The sequence below is a fragment of the Alosa pseudoharengus genome, unplaced genomic scaffold, assembly GCF_046254945.1.
Source record: "Alosa pseudoharengus isolate Yale_2024_CS ecotype anadromous, Long Island Sound unplaced genomic scaffold, YU_APseudo_1.1 YU_APseudo_1.1_scf_21, whole genome shotgun sequence".
Classification (NCBI taxonomy): domain Eukaryota; kingdom Metazoa; phylum Chordata; class Actinopteri; order Clupeiformes; family Clupeidae; genus Alosa; species Alosa pseudoharengus.
In genome coordinates, this window is record NW_027468674.1 from 20,828,305 (window position 1) to 20,851,244 (window position 22,940).

Genomic DNA, 22,940 nt, shown 5'->3' on the forward strand with positions numbered 1-22,940 from the left:
CAAAGCCCAAACACACATTAATCACACTCAGACATCCCTCACACACACACACACACACACACACACACACACACACACTGAGTCTCTGTGGACACCAGTGTGTGTGAGAGAGAGGGTGAGCGGGGAAGAGTGTGTGTGTGTGTGTGGGTGGGTGTATCTAACACATCCATACTAAAGTCCTTTCAGATATTGCTGTCAGACATAGAACTTGAATAGAACACTGAATAGTCTATAGTGCACACCTTCAGCATCACAGATACACAATAATGGATATGATAATGGATCGTAAAAATGAGCAGAATGAGAAAAATAAAACATGGATTAATAAGTACATGCAAAATTTCACTGGTTTTCTTTTAGCATATCAGGTAAGGAAAGACATTTCGATACGTGTGTGTGTGTGTGTGTGTGTGTGTGTGTGTGTGTACATGTGTGAGTGTGTCCGTGGTCTCACCTTTGAGGCATAGTTGTGTCCATCCGACCCACACACAGGCACAACGCTGGCTACTGGGCACGTCTTGCAGCTCTTCTCATGTGGGTGAATAAGCACTGGCTGCCTGATCCTGTGAACCCAGGATGGGAAAAAAAGACATGCCTCAGTCTGATGGAGGGCTGACAACACAACAACAGCCCAACACAACACAATGCAGCACTATACAACGCAACGCAACACAACACAACACAACACAACACAACACAACACAACACAACACAACACAACACAACAACAACACAACACAACACAACACAACACAACACAACGCAGCACTATACAACACAACACAACACAACACAACACAACGCAGCACTATACAACACAACACAACACAACACAACACAACACAACACAACACAACGAGAGGCGTTTACTGTAGTGTGTCTCAGTCATTCGCTTCCCACCCCAAGGTCAAACACACTGCTACATATTCATTAGGTCACACCAATAATGACCAGATTGTAAACGCTTGCTATTTGCCCATAAGAGAGAAGGTAAACATCACTGTCATATGGAGGAGGCATTTTTCACACACCTTTTTTTGTCATGGGCAGGATTTAATCTTGCAACCTGACACGGCAATGTGCATCAAGAATGCTGCAGTTCAAGGACATGCAGACAGCTCTCAACAATCTGTGTGGCCTGGTGACGCGCATTTAGATGGAGGCTTGTAGTGATGAACCCCTTACAAGCACACACACACACACACATGCACACACACAGACACAGGCACAGGCACACGCACACGCACACGCACACGCACACGCACACGCACACACACAGACATCCTCTACTTGGATCCCAACAATAAAGTCTAACACCATACTTTGATCCAAGAATAGAAGTAAAAAGCACAAAACCACAAAGTTGGCCCCATTTAACAACCCTGCTGTCTGATAGCCTGCCATGGATAGATTCTCAGTTAGCTCTAATAGCAATTCTAACCCTTAAAAGCGCGTCACACTTTGTGAGCACATCTGTCTTTAACTGCAGCCAACCTCCAGTCTGTTTTTTTTCCGTTCTTTTGCCGATGCTAATAACGCTGAGAGGAAACCTGACCACAAGCCTCGTGTCGCGTCCAGCCTTGCCGAACAGCCGCTGCCACCCCATTATCTCACCAGCAAGATATCAGGGGTGACTTCCTGCGAGAAGTCCCCTCGCAGCGCGAGAGATAAACACCGGCCGCGGATAGACTTGGCCTATAATGACGTCTCACTCCATTAATTTCGCTCTTACTCCGCTCGTGCCCTCGCGCTTCTTTGCTTAAGCGAGGGAGAGTGAGGCAGAGAGGAGAGTGGAGCTCCACATTTCCACTGCTCTTTGTCTTTCACTCTCTCTCTCTCTCTCTCTCTCTCTCTCTCTCTCTCTCTCTCTCTCTCTGTCTGTCTGTCTGTCTGTCTGTCTGTGTGCCCTGCCCTGCATAAAGCACAGAGAGAACTGCGACACGTCTGGGCATATCAGGGACATCTTGGGGACACCATTAGGATTCAATCAGAAGCACCCTGTGATGTCTGGAGCGATCGGCTGTCATTGCTTTTCCTCCATCCACTTTGTAAAGGCACTGCTTGTGTGAAATGGCTCTTGAGGACCAGTGGCCGGTTATTCAATAAAACAAACTCAATCTCAATCAGGGTGTTGATGTTCCACACTTCAAACAGTAAGGGAAATGCTCTAGGAGCAAACAACTGCATGTGTGTTGTAAACAACTGCATGTTGTAACTCTTCACCCTTTAGCTTTTAGGAACTGAACATTATCAGGGCTTGACTATTTGAATATTATCAGGGCTTGGCTATTTAGTGTCCAATCAAAGACATCTTAAACACAAATGAATGGGCTTCACCTAAACAGGCAGGCTTCGATCACACATGCTCACCACTCCATCAACTGATCTGTCTATGGGTTAATCCGGTGGCATCCTAAAAAATACCCCTCAACCTTAAAGGAGAATTCCGGTGTGATTTTGACCTAAAGTGTTTTGAAACATGATACCGAGTGTAAACGTATGTCTCATAGCCCATCTCGGCTTGTCCCCTGCACTCCGAAATCTGGCGCTAGTTAGCCGATGCTACCAACAAGGCGGTCAATGGTGGTGCCTCGGCATCGGCATAGCCATGCAAATAAATCACTGTTTTACACCATTTACGAGGCTCAATGTATCTCCACACTGAGATTCCAAAAATAATTCTGTGGAAATGCATGGATTACAGTTTCTTCCAGTAGCAGCAACTGGAATCCATGCATTTCCACGGAATTATTTTTGGAATCTGATCCCTTATCATACCTGTTCATTCTTACTCGTCGCTCGACTTATCGTGACTAAATTCAAGATGGCTGCAAACGCTAAACTTCGAGAAGATACTGTCTGTATAAATCGTCTTGTAAGTAAACTACCAGTGCTTTTTCAAAGCTCTCAATGTCTCGTTTTAAATGTCAGGGCCCTCGGAAGTCTACCAATGAAGTGTGGAGATACGCATTTGCATGGCTATGCCGATGCCGAGGCACCACCATTGACCGCCTTGTTGGTAGCATCGGCTAACTAGCGCCAGATTTCGGAGTGCAGGGGACAAGCCGAGATGGGCTATGAGACATACGTTCACACTCGGTATCATGTTTCAAAACACTTTAGGTCAAAATCACACCGGAATTCTCCTTTAAGATAAGAGAACACTTGGTCTTTTGTGGTCTTATGCACACAGTCTCTGTTCGCTATTCTCTCTACTAGAGGCATCTCTCTGTCTTTCTCTCTTTCTTTCTTTCTTTCTTTCTTTCTCTCAACCTTTTTCTCTCTCTCTTTCTTTCTTACTCTCTCTCTCTTTCACTCTCTTTCCCCACAGACCCAGCTTGTGCACTCACCGGTGCTCCAGTTTCTTGCGGCTGATGCACATGGCACGTTGGTAACCCTGGGCAACGCACACCTTGTTGCGACTGCACTTCACTTTCTGACAGGGGTCCTTGGTGGTGTCCAAACCTATGCACGCAACAAAGACACAAGATACAAAGGATATATCTATGAAATAGAAGCACAGAAAAATGCCTGTTTTTCATTCTATCTCACTCTTTTCAAAGCATTGCCTTGTGAAAACATAACATGACTACATTCATTTGCATAAAGGTGAAGGCATATAGTTAAAATAACACTGAAATACAGTCAGCCAATATCATATGATTTGGAAAAACCACGAAGGAATGTCAAGTGCCTGAAGGATATCTCATTCCCCCATATAGGGCAGTGGCCAAAATAAATTCTCATTTGCGCTTGCCAGTCAATATCTCAGTTCAGTGTAAAAAAAAGTCACGAGAACATAATTGGACAAAGTAAGACTTCTGGGCTGTTTGGAGACGGCCTTATAAAATGCAGATATCAGAAATCCTTGGGTTTATGTCTGCGCTGGCCTCAATAAGGCATGAATAATTCAGCGCCGAGCTGCAGGAAATGGAGAATAACATCGGATGGCACATGCGGCTGGGCCACACAGCAGCCCTTTATGGGTCTGAGGAAACTATGCCATCTGTTTCTCAGGGAGAAGGAGGAGGAGGTGGGGGGCTATGATGGAGACAACGTGGAAACAACTCACAACACAAAACAAATACCCTGAAGCCTGACCGTGCGCTCCAAGTAGACGATGATTCATTTGGCCTCACAGTGGCCGGGGCAACAAATGTAATCATTTCAACGTCCCCACAAATCACACACACACACACATCCAAAAGGGAGACTGTTGCAGAGCAGAGGTGCAAAATCATCCTCCAACATAGAGCAGGTCTCAAGGGCTGTGGGATATTTCACGGAGAACAGGTCCCCAATTATCTAACGGCCTCCTGTCAATCAAACGGTGAAGGACTAGGCTATTAGAATAGCAAGCTCGTTGATGACAAGAAAGAGTGGGTTGTGAGGTAGAGGGAAAATAAGAGGGAGAGGAAGAATGTGTGTGTGTGTGTGTGTCTGTGTGTGTGTGTGTGTGTCTGTGTGTGTGATTGAGACAGAGTGAGAGAACAAAAGAGAGAGAGATAAAGGTTCTCATTTTAATCATCAGTGTTGCAGTCCTTTATACAGGGCACTGCAGTTTCCCTCTCTCTCTCCCTCTTTCCCCCTCTCTCTCTCTTTCTCTCTAATGTACGTCAGCAAAACACACACACACATACACATCTTGACTACCTATTTTTTTCTTGTCTGTTCAATCACAAACCACCAGGGTTTGAGGTTCCATTTTTTGCCATGATGAAGGCCAACACGGCTACAGTACATTTGATACCCCTCAATTCACATCTGTGTCATTTATTGATGCTGGGGGAGTCCAAGCACACTTTCAATCCAGCTTCAGAGAGCAGGAAGAGAAATATCGCCCCTGAAGTCGTGACCTTCGACCCTGTCCACAGCTCCAACCATGTCTGGGAAATACAGTCAATGAGAGCCTTGGTGAATTATATTTTTTTCTATTAGCCTTGTGAACTACCGGCATATAACGATATCGCTGGGGCAGTATAATCCTCCTGTGAGTTCGCCAGGAGTCCTGTTTGTTTGTTTGGCCACTCTAGGCGTGACTCCATCAACATGTTCACCGAGCTGTGCCAAACTCTGATTAGCACTAGGCCTATTTGTGGGAAAACAAAATGAGCTGGATGATTTGTCTCCGAGCTGGAACAGGCATCAGAGCGCTTGAAACCTACACTCCAGATCAACTCGGGGGCCATTTTGTCTGTTAGAACGAATCCAATATCTGAAGCACCATATGGAAATGCAAAGATGTTGCACCATATGAATTCAGATTCATTCCTCAGCAAAGCAGCCAGAAGATAAAGAATTTTGCCTGCCTTCTGGTAAGAGAGACACTTGTTTCACTCCGAATAACAACCTCTAGAGATGAGATGAGTCTATCACCTTGATGTTTTCTTTTTAAAAAACATAGACTCTAAGACACAGTAATTGCTACCGAGGGGATACATTTTATCCTCACGGGAGCGTAATCACTCAAAGGGTCCACAGGGCGAGTAACCATTGTGATTTTGCCGGACGGTCATCCACCCAGCAGCTCTGCAACTCGGCGACTTTTATTGAGCGACAGAAAATTGATTTTGTATTTGACTCTCCCTCATCGCTTTACTTTCTCCACCCAAGCGTACGCCTTAAGGCTTATCTCGAGGAGGAGGGCTGACGTTTCCATAGAAACGCCGACACGGCTCTAGAATTTTCTGGGATGTGATTTCGGCTTTGCCTGCTGCATCGCTCCGCTCTGCTCTCCGTCGTCCATGGTTATGCTGTCCTCCTCGCCGGCCCCCTCAGGTCACTCTAACGAACAAGGGGCTGCCCGTCTGTCTGCCTTCAAATATGAAATTAACCTTTTAGAGCTCCTCATCCTTCCGCATCTTATTTCAAAAGCCGAGGCATTTAGACTGAATCTCAAAGTGGAGCTGCTGCCAGAATGTGTCTTTTTTCTTTTTTTCTCTGCTGCTAACTCATTCAGAAGTTGTTTGCACACACTGTTGTTTGGTGCATCTCATTGCCCGGGGTGAGAACTAAGACCTATCAGAACTTAAAATTCCGCAGTAATTATGTCAACAGAACCACAAAGCCTTTTCTGTGCCCGAAAGAGGCAATGTTTACAGAGCCGAAATCAAAGGATTTCACGGCCAGGCTCCTGAGGAACTTTTGGGGCTCCTGCAAGGACCTGACACAGATAGAGCTTTTTCACCACCAGGGTTCACACATCAGGTTCTTCAACTGGTTCCGCTCAGGATTCCTTTAAACCTTGATGCTACCTAGCGAGCCAGTCCGCATTTCCACCACTTTTTAGCCGAACCACTGGAATCTTGGATGAAATGTTGATTAATGTGTGTTGTAAATAAATTTATGAAAAAATTAAATGAAAAAATGAAATGAAACATGAAACAAAAAAGACAGAAAGAAAGAAGAAAGAAAGAAAGAAAGAAAGAAAGAAAAGAGAAAACCATGAAAGAAAATTGAAAGAAAAGAATTAAGGGCTCTATCCATAAGCATTGATAGAGTAATCCAACTGCAGGCAAATCCAAGGCAGTATCCTGATAATGTGATGAGTCAAATAAACCTCAGGGCATGTCACAGAAACTGACATCTAAATCTCCACAGGAACCCTCTGATGTTGCGTGGTTCTTTTGCAATTTCTGATGGTAACGGTTCAAAGCCAAAATCGCACTGATCCCCACCCCCCTCACCCCCCCTTCAAGATTATAAAATACACTGATGTGAGAGCTAGTCTATTAGGCTTACATGACTGGTCGCATTGGGGATTAAATCAACGCCATTAAAAATGAACACTTGTCAGCGCATATGGACCTCTTATGCACGTATTAGCTATTCCCACTGATGTGGGAACGGGCGAGATGATGCCGGGCACTTTTCTAGAATCATCCGGCTCTCATCTCGCCTTTTCCCTGCAAAGCTCCCACAGCTCTTTCATGTAGAGCTGAGTGGGTGGGCTAGTTAGACATGGTCAAAAAAAACAAAAAAAAAAACACAGGGCATCTTACAGTCATCAACCCCGCGCCAGAGAAACTAGATAAGATCCATTTGCCTAAACAGCTAGGGCCGTATATACAAACAGGTGACATTTTTTAGGAGATTTCAGTTATGTTTTTTTATACATCCAAAATGAATTAGGGGCCAGTGGGAACATCAAAGAGAAGTTAATCCACAGGAGAGGACCGTCTTTAGAGGGAAAATATCAAAGTAGAGAATCAGCCGGAGGACAGCGACAGAGAGAGTGAGAGAAGCGTGAAACATTTTTTTTGTAATTCGCAACTGTCACCTGCAAGATCCCAAAATCACACAGTCTTTTTCCTTTTTTTTCCCCATCTGAATCATCTCTGGGCCAAACACACCACTGATGAAATCCCAGCGGGATCTCCACAGAGGCAATTACACAAAACGCTCCATCGTGGTATTTTCAGTAATGGACCAGGCAGCTCAGGGCATCCATCTCCCTGGTAATCGAACTTTTTTTTTTTTTTGTTACACTAAAGCACAACTTCACTTAATCATCCAAAAGCTGACAGTTAAAGGTATGGGCGACCTCATCTTTTTTTTTGTGCCGTGCAATTAAATGAAAGAGCATTCAGAATCAAACTCATCAAAAAAGGTGTCCCAAGGATAGGAAAGTCTTGGGAGCTAATGCATAAAGATAAGAGGTGCTGGCAGTGCTTTGGACGTCACCAGGTTTGGCACTGATTCTACATTGCGGGGGACTTGTCAGAATAATGGCTAAGAGCAAGTCTCTCCTGTAGAAAGTGTGTTCCTGGGCTATTTTATTATACAGCTGAATCATACAGACTTCACTGTGAAGTGATGCACAGCAGACAGACAGACAAGCCAGTATGGTACTTTGGTGACTTACTTTCCTCAGAGCCTTGGGTGTCCTCTACTGTCCGGATGTAGTCATCCTTATAACAACCAGGGAAAGAAAGACAATAGTTTAGAGCTCATTTAAAATAACCAGTAGCGCACAACTGCACACCACGACTAATAAGTGTCAAACACCCAAATCATACACAACAAGGACATCTTGTATTTACAACAATGCATGGGACTTTTCATGCAAAATATGAAACAGAATATAGCAACCGATATCAAACACGATAAATTGGATTCTCAGGCAAAGGAATAGTGAAACATCCCTTTAAGCAAGTAAAGGAAGTATGTCCTATGCTTCTGTAACACTATAAACAGTATTCCATTATGTTATGCAACATCATACATGTTATAATGTGTAAAGTTATGACATGAAGTGTAATGCTGTACAGTATCATGTATGTAATAAAGTGTCATGGTATATAGGGTCATGTATGTTATGAAGTGTCATGTTACGTAGCATAGTAGCGTAGCATGTATCGAGCCACAGCACAGTGTTACGATGGAGTGTAGAATGTCCCCCCTCGAGACACAGGCTTTGGTGATTAAAATGAGCAGTTAATGTGTAATCCTGAGGGACCTGCAGGGCTTCCCCTCTTTTCAGCTTTAAGAAGAAGATCACAAGCATGGCATCAGTGCACAGGGCAGATTTAGAGAGAGTGACTAACCTCCACTTCCTGTGGCATGACAGGTGAAAAGCAAGGGAGAAAGAGAGAGAGAAAGAAAGAAGAGAGAGGGAAGAGAGAAGACTGTTAGAAGGGTGGAAAAAAAGGGCACTTCAAAAGAGCCGGCGGTGCATTTCCTCGCATGTTAAGCAGTTGCATCGTTGTGGTGTCACGGCATTCAGCCCTGGTCTTCCCCCTTCTGACAGACGTTACAGGGGAAGCCCAGAGAGAGGGTCTTATTTCTAAAGCCCGTGACTCTGTGACAGGGAGCACATGTGACAGCTGCTGCAGCAGCAGCCATGCAGACAGGCAGGCAGGCATTTCTAAATGGAGGTCTGACTCTGTGCAATAATGGGCTTTTAATTTGGCTTAATGTCAAAGACTTATTTAGATGTAAAGGGCAGATCAACTCACAGAGCAGTGAGTGCATATAATTATGTGGCGATGCTATGCATGTGTGTTTCAAAGAAACTGGATGGAATCAATACCTGCACATTGCATTGCACTGTACACATGATAGAATAAAACATCTAAACTCCACACCACTACCATAACTATGGTAGATCTCATATACGAGTTATAAAAAGAACTGCATGAAGTCTAAAAACATCCTGTGTTGTTGTATAGTGTTTACTACCTGAGAATGTGGTTGGCTTTGCAAAGCACTAAAGCATTGGATGAAATACAGCTGGCTCCCTGTAATGCCTCAGCTTCTGTTCTCTTATTCAGACCTTGTGCTCTGCATTGGATCGCTTCCAGGGTCATTTAAATTTCAATACCCTCAGTGTTTGTTTTAGTGTACAAAGCCCCAATAGATTAGGAGGAAATACAGCCCTATTTGGTCCTTTCAGTACCTGATAGTGATACATCAAAGTCTGTTCTAGATGCAAATACGTGCCTATTGAGGAGGGGGGGAAGTGCTTTGTGTACAATAAACCACCATCAAATTTGGAGCTCTCACAAGCAGAGTCATAAACACGCTAAAAGCTAGAAAAGCGTGATCAGCATTGAGCTGAAAGGAGATATGCAATTTGGAGGATTCAGAGCTGCATTCTTCCACTTGATCTGTGTCAGTGGCCTTCAAGAAGAGGGATGACCCTGATGCAGGTAAGAAATACTCCCTGGCATTTATATCGCCAATTGTTCATCTTACCAGATTTGAATAACTTTTTTTTTAAAAAACGTTAATATTGTGAGAGGCAAAAATGTCCTATTTCTGGACAAAGAGTGAAAGGTCATTGTCTCATCTCCTGCTGAAATGTGAAATATGCAGAGGTCAAAACGACAATATGCCCTAGAAAATGAGCTCTTTACAAGTGATCCGTGAATGCTCTCCAACAGGACATAATGGTGATAGATTTCCCAGTAATGAATATTATCAAGCCTTTAAGTCCTTTATTTTTGACAAATTCTACCCCCTAACAAGATACCCTTAAATGTTAAAAGCCTTTTTGACACATCTTTATTTGTAATTGTTGTGGAATTTTGGATTTGTCTTTGATTTATATGTGAATAGAAACACTGCAGCCTATAAGCCAAATGATCACACCAACAGTGGGAAAGCAGTGTCTGGATAGCGGCAGCACAAACTCTGAGCCAGTGAAGGGAAACAGTTGCCAGTGCTCTCGTCTTGTTTACAGGCTTGTACACAAGGACAGCGGGGCCTTTGGGTGCCATACAGAATTCAAATCCCGTCTCAGGGTGTGCCGGCGAAATGCTACGCTTTCTCAGTTAAACACCGACACCTTTTGTTACCCCATTTCAGCCTGAATTGTACACTGAGATCAGGCAGAAGGGGTGTGTGTGTGTGTGTGTGGGGTGGGGGGGTAGAGCTATAACAGCAAGTGCTAGAAAACACCTCTTATGCTTCCTCTCTCTCTCTCTCTCTCTTTCACTCACTCACTCACAAACGCACACATATTCTCACACAAATACACAGACTCACACAAAATACAAAGAGAGAGAAAGAGAGAAAAAGAGAGTAGGGAGAGAGAGAGAGTGAAAGACATGCACACGCACACACACACACACACACACACACACACACACACACACACACACACACACACACACACACACACAGCATCCGAGAGTCCCCGGTGCTTTGGAATTCGTGTCACATGCGGCGCCTCGGCTGGCGTTTGTCGACAGCTCGGTAATGCCACCGGTGTGGCAGTGAGCCCTGCCGCTTAATGGGGCTTGACTACCCAGATGCCGGAGCCGCCACTCCCCATGGCCCCCGCCACCACCAGCCTCTCCATCCCGCTCCCCCCTCTCGCCTAGGCCCTGAGGGGGACCTAGGGCTGGCAGGGAGGCAGGCTGGGGCAGGTGGGGGGGGGGGGCAGGGGGGGCGTCTGGCACGGGGTCGGAGTCCAACCTAACAGAGCTGCCTTGAGTCACTCAACGCCTCCCCTGAGCCTCCTGACTGACACTGGCGTTTGTTGTCACCCAGCCTCGTCTCCGCCTCCATTCACAACCTTACATCATCCAAACCCGTGTGTGTGGAGAGTGGAGTGACAGTGTCTTGTACATGTAGTACATTGTTGCATTGATGTGTGTGTGTGTGAGGGGCGTGTGAAGGACAATGTGTCAGTGACATGCTTTTGAACTCCTAAAACCTTCCACTCTCAGTACCCTGGGCAACGTGTGTGTGTGTGTGTGTGTGTGTGTGTGTGTGTGTGTGTGTGTGTGTGTGTGTGTGTGTGTGTGTGTGTGTGTGTGAGTATTGTGTTCCCATGTGTGTTTAACAGGACATCTCATAAATCGACTCCTGCCTGATTAAAAGCTTACACTATGCATTTTGTCCTGAGGTGTCTCATGGCATGGATATCACAAAATGCTGTGTGTGTGTGTGTGTGTTTGTCTGAGTGTGTGTGTGTGTGTGTGTGTGTGTGTGTGTGTGTGAAAGAGAGAGAGAGAGAGAGAGACGGAGAGAGAGAGAGAGTTATAAAAGAGACAGCAAGCAAAAAAGATCTGGAGCTCCTTCTCCAGATCAACATATGGTATATTTAATAACCAATTTCATGCCGCAGTGGAGAATGCCGAGCTTAGTCAGTTACCGAGGTGACGGTACCATTGTGCCAGTTGTGCCAGCAGCACTGGTATGCACAGTGCTTCACAGATCTGGCATGCTCTCTTGCTTACACTCAAACAATAAGACAGTAAATTGTTGTGTAATTAGTTTCCATTGTAGATAACAATACCTGACCGGGCAAGCTTGTTGGCCCTACACACACACACACACACACACACACACACACACACACTACTTAAACACACACACATCCTCAAGCAGAAAGTGGAGTGTACGAGTAGGTCAAGTGAACATTTTCCAAATGTTATTCTTCAGTGATTCGTGATGAAGACCCCCACGGGAAGACGTAGATCTTAAATGCCAAACGTCACTTTCCCATCGTGTTTTCGTTTTGTGTGGCCCTGTTTGTGTCCACGTCCCTGCCTGCTCCTTCAGCGATTGGGTCTATTTGAATTGATTGATAGACCGAAGACCCTTGCACATCACTAATGATACAAGGCTCGGGAAAGGCTCTTTGCAATTTGTGTTCAACACTCAGGGGGCCGAAATGTGAGATGGTGAGATTGTGCTCCTTCTCTTCTTTGTCCTCTCCTCTATCCCTCTTTTCTCTCTCTCTCTCTCTCTCTCTCTCTCTCTCTCTCTCTGATATTGGGGATAGTTTCTGACTGAAATAGGCTTTTCCTGAAATGCATCTCGATCGCATTTGCAGCATTATGGGCAGATCAGCCATCGCCGCTCTCGCTGTTGCATTATGGGCTGTTGCAAGCAATAGCGACGATGGCCGATTGGCCCATAATGCCGCTTCAAACGGGTCAGTCTGACCCAGGCAGTGAGTCCCTGCACAAGTACTCCCACTGGGGAGATTGTGGAAATTCACCCCCGCCACCAACCGAACATATCGGTCCCTGCAGACCGCTCGGGCTCTGAGGGACACACACACACACACACACACACACACACACAGAGCCACAGGGAGGCTTGCACGGCCCGTTTTCGTTCTGACATGATGGTAGGCCTCAGCTGAGGATGACCAGAGAATGGCTCTCCAGAGCACCCTGTCGCTAAGGAAATGAGTGAGGCTGCAACAGAAAAAGAGAAAGAGTGAGAGAGAGAGAGAGAGAGAGAGAGAGAGAGAGAGAGAGAGAGAGACAGAGAGAGAGAGAGAGAGAGAGAGAGAGACAGAGAGAGAGAGAGAGAGAGAGAGAGACAGAGAGAGAGAAGTAAAAAGAGAAAGAAAGGGGATTGAGGTAGAGAGACACACAAATGGTAAATGCCCACTGATGTTCAAGCCACTTGAAAATGCATTAGAGCCCTTCAGAGAAAGTAAAGGGGGTGGGGGGTAAACAGGAGATACACTCTGGCTATATCCAGCGTTGCAAAATACAGGGGTTGCAAAATATAGCATTTTCTGTTCGCAGAACTCCTGTGGCGATGGCGAGAGTTTCCTTGAGCCTCATCTTTTTTTCCTTTCGTTTGTTTCCATTAGTTTCATTCAAAAGCGGAGTCTTGAGAGGAGTGGGCATATGGCATATTGCAGGAGGTGACCACCTGTGCTTTTAGGTATCATTTATTCGAGTGAAAATACAGAGCGCATTTTAACAGCTTCTCTGTTTTAGGACATGCTGTTTTGCTCGCGGCCTTCATTGAAACATCCCCCCCAAAAATAACCACGGAAACAACCGTCATTATGGATGCAAGCTGACAAAGGCAAAAAGGGACAAACCCAAACACCATAATCTACGGCTCATTTTTCAAGTATCTGAATTTGACAAGTTGCTGAATTTCTGTGATGACTCTTGGCTGTCTTCTTGAGACACCACAAAACAATTTTCACAAGGTGCACATTGGTCCATGTATATACACAGTGGGTTGGGGGGTGGGGACGGGTGGGGGGTGTTCATGACCTTATAAATCATGAGTTATACTTTAGTCATCTCGGCCTGAGAGTGGTGTATTTCTGCATGCCTCAAAAAGACTACATTGATGCAATGCGGTTGCTGTCACGGAGTCACCAACCAAAGGCTCCCCCCTGTCTCATCCTCTGAAGAAAACTCAGGCGACAGGCGTGGGGAACCCGATTCTTCTGGAGCATTCTGTATCCGCCAGCTACTGTTTACCGATGTTTCCTCTTGCTCAGGGCGTGCACGTCAAGGCAGATTTATGATGCAAGAGCCCTCAAGAGCGGCAAAGAGGTTGGCATGACGGTGCATATAATCTTTCCTCTCCTCATCCCACTCACTGCGCTGTTTACGAGGAAGGTCGAAATATTCCTCTGACAACCAATATCTCCCCCATCTGACATCCAAGACGCTCTACGGCGGGAGGGCTGCTCCGGTTCTCCTCTGATCTGCAGGTTCTGAGTAATTGAACACCCCTGGTGTGGTTTTTGTTTGGAGACGTGAAAGACAGGAGTCGTGGGGGTGAGCCATCACCACGCTACTGATGCAAGCTCTGAGCCCAAAAACAAGTAAAAAAGAAGAAGAAAAAACTTCAGCATGACTCTCACTTTTCCCCTATTTTGAGATTTGAGGCACATATTTTAGACATCCAAAGTTTGGATGTTTTATCCAAACTATACATCAGTGCAAAGGTGGAGTCACAATATTGCCAAATGTTTTTCCAAAAAGAAACAAAAAGATATCGACAGCAGTTCATAAAAATACTGCAATGTCTTCAGATACAGCGCAGCACTGCAGCCTTTGGGGAAAATGAGAAGCAGCAGGTATAAATAGACATTTGGGGAAAAGACATCTGCAAGCTAATCCCAGCTAGCGGGCAATTAGTGTCACTGTAATAACGACTGACATTAAAAATGAAATGACCCACCAGTGGGACTGCCGTGCAAGGGAGCCGGTCCAAAGAGGACCGTCTCCCCGGCAGGATTATTGAATTCTACTCGCTCGCTGCCTACAGTATATCCAGTGCGCCCGCACAGACTGCTCCATTGTTTCTTGGGTATTAATCTTTTTATGCTTTTCCCCCACTCTCTCTCTCTCTCTTTCTCTCTCTCTCTCTTTCTCTCTTTTCGTCTCCGTTGCTGTCTCCCCGGTTCATGATAGTCGTCAGGATATTAAAATAACAGATACTACAAAGATGCTTTCCATGCCTCTTAGAGGAGGTGTACGAGGCGCAAATGAGATTCCAACATGCTCTTTCAACTGAGAAGAAAACCATTAAGCACTGTACTGCATCGCCTGCTCATGCTGTGCCGTACAGCTGATTAAGGTCGTTTCAATATGACTTAGTTCTGCCTATCCCTTATAGCCCTCGCTCAGGCAAATTAAGGAGTGGCTGCCTGACACACAAATACACATGGCCACACACACACACACAAATGTTCACTGCTTACGGTTACTTGTCCATATATAAGCTTACTACAGCCTATGCGTATGAGTGAACATTCTTTCTCTTTCTCTCTCTCACACACACACACACACACACACACACACAAACAGTGCTGCCCACAAAGACACTGAGCTCTGCAGCCTAGCACACCACTTCTGCCTTCAATTAAGAGAACGTGTCAGATTCAGCACACCTCTCCCACAACGACAGCACAAACACCTTCACTTCCTCACTCACACACACACACACACACACACACACACACACACACACACACACACAGACACACACATCCATTAGCGAGAAGCGAGGCGATTCGCTCAGCTCTTTAATTTTGAATTAAGTTCTTCGTCCTCAGCTGAACAAGACGTGACTGCGCTGAGCACTCCATCAGTGGCCATTACCTCAGCAGAAGCACACAGTTCTTTTGTGTGGCTACTGTACACAGCACTGGACAGGCTGAGGTCCCTGCAAGTGTGAGCAAACCAGCAACTTGGAGGAGGGTGAGGAGGAGGAGGAGGAGAGGAGGAGGAGGAGAACGACATGGTGCCATGATGCTCTATGACTCTGATGAAGACGCTGTGCGTCGAAACGTTAGTCGTTTGCACCTATCAAATACTCAAAAAAAGCTATTTGTATGCTCCAGTCTTTCCTCTGGGTTCAGTTCTTTGAAGTGGCCCAGGGGCCTGCTGCTGATGGTGCCGAGGCGTTGGGTCTCTGAGAGCGAGAGCGGGCCAGCGCCAGCCTCCCATAGGTCCAGAAAGTCTGTGGCCAAGCTGTTCCGGGATGGAGGATGCTTGCAGCCCAGGGCTAAGATCCATTACGTGTCGCTTTCTGGATCACCGTGAGTGTGAAGGACGCTTGTAGCTCCAGGTGGGAAACCTTCCTCGGCCCCCACCTGGACCTGCCATCAGTGGGACTGAGTCCAGGCTTCTATCAGCCTTTTGATGCTCTACCTCTCCTTTTTTTTTCTTTCTCCCCCGACTCTCATATTTCTGCACCACTTGGCCGGCCAGGGTGGTATATTCAAAATAACGATCCATCAAACACCATAAATATGCTGATACGGTATAAGTAAGAATTAACCACCCAGAATCAACATTACGGGGGATGCTGCAGAAGCCGAGCCAGGTGTTCTAAACAGATGAGTCATTAAGAATTAACCACCTCTGCGATGGCAGCGAGGAAGATTCGTATTAGCAAGAACAATGTTCCCTAAAGCACAGCCTGCGCACCCTCAACAATAAACAGTGATCAGCGTGGCCTAATGGACCCCTATTGTCTGTCTATGCTTTGTGCGCATGCATGACACCATCACCTCTGCTTCTGAAAGCAAAACCACAAGAGATCTGCATATATGGAGATATGTGGAGCGAAAACGTCCACAAAGAGTACACAACTGTGAATCTGAGGCCGACCACACTTTCTCACACCAACAAATACGAATCCAAGCTCTTTCCACTAAATCTGTGTGATGATGATGGTTATGGCAGCCGTACCATGTTTCCTCTGCTGTAGCCTCGGTTTAAAGATGTCTGCTGGAGATAAGGCTATTTGAGGAAGAAAACACACACACTCTCACACACACACACACACACACACACACACACACACACACACACACACACACACACTCTCACAGGCTCCATCTTCGTCTTGATGTGGCAGCGCGGGAGGAATTTGTTGGGCTTCCTACCCTGAGCAAAGACACGGCTCTCGGTCCTGATGGAGCCATTAATAATGCAAACAAGCACGTAGGGCCGGGGGGGCTGCGGGAGAAGCTGGAGTCGGCTGATTATTCAGCTTGACATTTCAGAAACTTTGCCAGATCAAAGTCAAAAAAAAAAAAAACACAGAGAAGGTTTCATGTGCATCTTTTTCATGGATGAAACTGACACGGCATTCATTCTTGTCGGAGCCTCGCTACCTGTTCGAGAGTGCTACCTTTAAATTGGGCCTGTTCCTCATTTTTAATAAAGGTCAGGGGCTGGTGTGGGCTTCAGTGCCTTTGGGACCCATACACACACTAACTGTTAACTGGCTAGACTGGTTTGCATTCAACAGCAAAATGTCCGATTAAGGACTACTGCTAAAAATATCAGTGTGCGGCTGCAAGAACAGAGGCAGTACATCAAGACCCTCCAAAGTCTCACCCTCTGAAAGGATGGGTCAATCCCTTCCTTATCTAATCTTTGCTCTGATCTTTCTGTGAAAACAACAAAAACAAGAAGAAGAAGAACAACAACAACAAGTAAACACATTTGTTCTCAGTAGTGTTATAACCAAATATGGCATCTCCTTCAGACTGTAAAGAGGATTATTTATACACCAATGCTTTTACTGTATGATCACTATCAAGACAGACAGAAATAATAAAACCCTTCACTATACTTCACTTTGAATTCATTACTTGGAATATTGCGGTTTATGACCGATAGTTATTTGGACAGCCTGACCACAAAAGCTTTGTTGTTACTCAGAAAACAATCTCTCTACTTCGCTTTCATCCTTCCATTAATGCTACCCCTTTTTAATTGGAACCTCGTTGGTCCACAGAACCGGTGCCAGCGTAATCATCTCCTCTTTGCACGTCCTCATTTCTCATCCCTAATTGCCTTCTCTGTACCAGTAAACATAGCCATTACCCCAAAGGCCTGATCGTGATAAAATGCCGGAGCGCGGCGACATGAACCACGCACATGGCCACAGCTGTCTCCCCTCCAGAGGTCAAGGCCCGGGGGGCAGCAAGGCTGGTGTTCCACGCTGTACTGGGTCATGGTAGGCTTCCTCCCCACTTAGGGAATGGAGATGGCTTACAAGCTGTTATGCCCATGTGAAAACATGGCTGCAGGGGGCTAATGAAGCAGGTCTGGCACATGGAGATAAACAGACACTGGTAGATGCTGGTGGTTCCGCAGCATTCTGTATCCATAACTGGAGTCCAACATTCCACAGCATCACAATATTTAATGAATTCTGCTCAAAGATGAAATAGCTGCTTTAGAGAAAATGCTGACAAGCTTGTTGTGGATTGGAAATCAACACATCCAAGGATTCAGAAATCAGCTTTAGAAGGGCCAACAGTGTTCCAGGGGCCATGTTATGGGGAGCCTAAGCATTCCTATCTCTAGATGCTTCATGCATAGCCAACTACCCACACATGGTAACATTTCTTATTAATGAGATGAAAGTAAATGCTAAGAAGTGTTAAATAAATGAAATCAAATCACAGCCAGGCCTCCGAAACAGCCTTCCAACCAGAGCTCCTGTCTAGATGCTGGCTGCGATATTACTAGCACACGTCACCGAGGGCGACAGTGACAGAGGGAACCTTGTGCCGTTTCCGTCTGTGCGATCGAGCTCATCAAGATCGTGTCTCATTGCCAGGCTGAATTAATGACCCTCGGAAATGATGTCCGCACGCCAACCCCACTTTCCCTCGCAGTCGTCCTCAGCCTGCCTCTGTCGCCAGCAATCAAAAAAAAAAAGACGAACGAAGGAGCCATTTGCTTGAGGGATGGGAGGGGGGGATGTAGTCATTTCCCTTCATTAAAGACTGAGCTGGCAGAGGAACAGGTGTGCTTCCAGCCATGCCAGAGTTGGTTGAAGGGCATAGCAGGGACCTGCTCTATAAGGAGCGGTCTGTTCCCAGTGTGCAGAGGCTAGGCTAGGGCCGTGGAGACGCAGGCAGGCAGCCTCTTCAGCGCACGCTGCCTCCCGCCTCCTTCTGATCCGGGAATGTCTCTGTCCTCTGTGAAGACCTGACAGGAGATACAACCACTGGCAGGTGTCCTGCCTATTGTGGACAGGCTCTGAGAGGGAGAGATAGGGGGACAGGGGGATGGGGGGGGTATTCATGTCCTGCTATTCAATCCTGCTATTCAGGATTGTTCTGGAGCTACGACTAATGAGTCGTTCCTTCTCTATTGGTAGGGGTGGGCTTCTAATCAACGACACGCTCAAGGTTATTCAATAAAGGAGGGATCGAGCTGGTCTATCACACCAGCTCTGTGGATCTTTAGCTTCCATCTCATTGTCATTGTGACCTTGTGATTTGTAAAGTAGATTAATGCAAAGGTAAAAGAAACCTATCTACGCAGCTGTGTCAATGCAGCTGGGTGACATTTTCCAATTGTCACCCCCCCCCCCCCCCCACAAATGTTGGCAGTATATTTTCTTTTCTTTCATTACATTTTATGTCAGTGCTTTTAAAAGGTTGATATATTCATCTGACAATTCTGCAGTACTACACATGAGTGACATGTTATCTGTTGCAAGTTTGGTAACACGGGAGGAGACTCCTCAAGCATCTGTCTGACTGTCAAACCTCTAAGTGTGGTTGATGGGTCTTATCACACATTCTGCTGGCAGTAAAAGAAACAGATCTCACAGCTCCAGAAAAAATATGTCTTCTTTATAAAAAACAAGCTCATGTCTGTGCATGCAATCTGGTGAGACGATTGAATGTGACGACAGTTGACTAGCAAAGGTGAAACTATGGTTTGATGCTAATTTGCTTGACACCAAAATAAAATGAGTGTTGGAGGCAATTATATACAATTTAGTAAAATATGTGAATAGCAGAGATTCCTTATTTATCGTTTGAAGGCAGTTTTGATGTACGGTGAAACTGCACATATGGAATTACTTGTAATAATTCAACAATTCATTCAGTAGCCCATTTTACAACCCCCACACACTCTGAATAATACATGAATAATTCAGAGTTACAGTAGGTACATAAAACGACTCCACCTTGATCATTTAATCTTCCATTATTTTTACAAAACCTACACAAAACTGAAAGATTAACCTACCCAAAAAGTGCAAAGACCTATTTTCTCATATCTACATTAAAGCCTTTTATCCATGTAATATTGCAATCGAAAATGACAGATTTGTCAATCACTCTCCCTAAGAAGACATAAATGGCCTAGTATTTCCTGTGGTGAATCATAGCTTCCATTTGGACTCACTCCAATACAGTACTTTACAACAATTAGTCAAGGATAGGTGATCTGATAAGAGGATGAAGATGGATACAGGGAGCCGGGAGAGGGAGTTCTTTATGCCTACTGTCAAATGGATCTGCAGAAGGGGGACTCACAGAGGAACTTCCCTAGTTGAGTGAAGCACAGCTATCAAAAATCCTTCCCTTTCAAAGTCTACGAAGGTTCACACCAACTACAGACAATGATTCCCTCCAGAAAAATCATTTGGTATGCTGGGTGGATTCAGTGAAATGGAAATCCATTTCTCCACTAACCTCGAGCAAAGAGAGACCCTATAAATTGACCTTTACTCTTTGGCAGACTAGAGACTCCCAAATCTATTTTTTGTCGCTTGTCACCTAGGCATTGGGCCGATGTCTTTAGAGGTAGGAGTGACAGAGAGGGGGTAAATAAAGGTAACATGGTAACAAGTGCCAAAGCCAAAAAACCCAAATGCACTTCACTGAACAGAATTCTCAGCGGAACGGGAGTACCACCTTATTTGACAGATTTGGATGGTTTGTGGTAGCGAGAGGGGGTTGTGGGACAAGAGGGGTGACAGGAGCTATGTGCTCCAGTCAGTGGTTCTGTGCTTGAGAACACATTTTATATGCAAAGGACGGTAGAGAAAAATCAATAAGTATTGATGAGCAAGTGCTGATGATACTCAAGGTACAGGTCAGAATACTGCAGCTGCTATATACATATATATATATATATATATATATATATATATATATATGATATATATGATATATATATAATATATGCCTTGAAAATGACAGTGATTTAATCCCTCCTGGCCTTCAATGTGATTAAATCCAACAACCACCACACAATGTGTACATCTTCAATCTGTTTCTGTGGGGGGTATTTATGTAATCTCAGTGCTAGAGCTTAGGAATTGTTTGCATAAGACTCAGCACTGTAGCCTACTGCGTCCTTACAATACAGATTTTGTGTCGTTCTGAACAGTGCTGGGAAATGTCTGAGTTTTTTTTTCTCCTTCTGCGATTTCAGGCCGATGCAGCCAAAGTCATTTCTGCTTGAGCAACTTCTCAGAGACAGGCAGGCAGGCTGGTTGGGCATGGAAGCGTATAGAAGAAAGATTTACTCGAGCTACTTCACATTGCTGGAGGCAAACTAAACTACATGCCTACATGCCATACTGAGAAATGTGGTCCTATTTTCATATACCAGTATAACACATATAGATTTCTGTATGTTTTTTTTTTTTTCATTCAGTATATGATACATGTTTTTACATCATCAATGTGTGTGTGTGTGTGTGTGTGTGTGTGTGTGTGTGTGTGTGTGTGTGTGTGTGTGTGTGTGTGTGTGTGTGTGTGTGTTCTTGTTTATTTGTTTCATGCCCTGTTCAGTGAAAGACCCTTGAAAGATTGGTGCTTGTTGCCTTGAAAGACATTTCATTTGACCAGTCTGGTTCAAAATTCCATTGGCTACATTCAAATGAACATACATCTAGGCCTAGCAATGTGTGTCATGTTATTCGGGTGAGAGAAGGGGTAGAAGCTTTGGCTACTTCCAGTCCCCTGTAAGAAATATGACTGTATTAAGCTGCATTTCATGTGGTCATTATCTGTTGACAACAACCCTAGCTTGGGATTTTGACCCCTTGGTGATGAAAGGGCCCCAGTAGGAATATGGGAGTGATGCTCTGCCATGTAGCCTAATTAGCATCAGGTGACTGGATGTTATATTTCTTAATGTTAGTGTCGGGCGTGGCTATGTGATCTCATTAAAACATCCAGTATTGGAATTACATATCTATTCACTGGAATTACATATCTATTTATCAGACTATGGAGTCACTTCACACTGTTATACAGTGCAATACAACACAAGATTATATGTGGAGATATGTCAAGCACCACAACAACCTGTCCATTCAAACGCCTAAAAAATAATAATAATAAAAAAATCAAAGAAACTGAACTATTTTAGCATCATTATGCTATGCTTGATTGCATGACTTATTTCTCACATGCTAAATATCTATATGAGAACACTGACAAAATATTTATTTAAGACTGAATGAATTGTTAAAAAAAAACATTTCACTTAAAACAATGGTCATATGGAAATATTTAGCCTGAATCAATACGATTTTTGCACTTTTCATATACACCTCATGTTCATGATGACAGTCTATTAATTCATGCAGGTGATGGTCACATCCAGGGAGTGCAGCATCTTAATAGCAATGGTTATCAGTAAACACAGCGAGGTTGTGCCGGAAGAGTAGTTAGAAAAATGGCCAACTCACGTCTCTGAAGCGATTCCAGTGTTTAATCTTGCGGCTGTATTGTGAAATGGTTGACAGCCATTGCTCATCTTCCATAAAATTCCCCGCATTTTCAGCCTCTTTCCCACTTTTCGCATCCGCCCGCACCGAAGACACCAGCGCAAGGAGTGGGATCAGAAGGAACGCAAAATGTCTCATTCCGACCATTAATTGTAGCTACCTAAGATTAAATGTATCTACGACCCTCCCCCTGTTACACAGTTGTCTTCACGACCTCAGCTAGATTGTGTGCGTTGCTACCTGATAACTGAGCTATCCCTTCCAGGCGCACCAAAGGAGGAACGAGAGAGGGGGAGTGGACGAAAGAGCGAGGAAGGGAGAGAGTGAGCAAGGGAGAGAGAGAGAGAGAGACCGCCGACAATATCCTGCGTCAAGACAACCGCTTGACAATTAACAAGGGCTTTTGAATAGTTAAGCCTACCTCTATTTTTTGTATCGCTGTCACTGCGTTACATTAACATGCATGCACTTCTCATTTTTATCCGAGGCGTTACAATCTTATTTTAACGATTCGTTTATTGCAAGTTGCCAGTTTTTCACCTGGTGATGAATTGCACAATAGTGTCAGCCATTCTTGACCAGCGAGATTGGTTTCAACCTCGTTTAAAACGACGTTGGTGAAGGTTTACTTTAATCCAATTATTTCTGTGCCAAGGTGTTTCCTTAGGGTTATCTACACAACACACCCATCGACAACTTTG

The 22,940-nt window shown here is 44.9% G+C and overlaps 1 protein-coding gene across 1 annotated transcript in view; it reads right to left on the minus strand.

Moving 5' to 3' along the window:
• LOC143137798 (testican-2) overlaps positions 1 to 22,501 on the minus strand; it is a 37,253-nt gene extending 14,752 nt beyond the window's left edge. The window contains exons 1-4 of the mRNA XM_076298125.1: positions 22,201 to 22,501; positions 7,865 to 7,910; positions 3,351 to 3,465; positions 455 to 563 (exon numbers count right to left, since the gene is read on the minus strand). Coding sequence (XP_076154240.1) covers positions 455 to 563; positions 3,351 to 3,465; positions 7,865 to 7,910; positions 22,201 to 22,386 — 456 coding nt within the window. The 5' untranslated portion in view covers positions 22,387 to 22,501. The remainder of the gene's footprint in view (positions 1 to 454; positions 564 to 3,350; positions 3,466 to 7,864; positions 7,911 to 22,200) is intronic.
• Between the last annotated feature and the right edge of the window lie 439 nt (positions 22,502 to 22,940).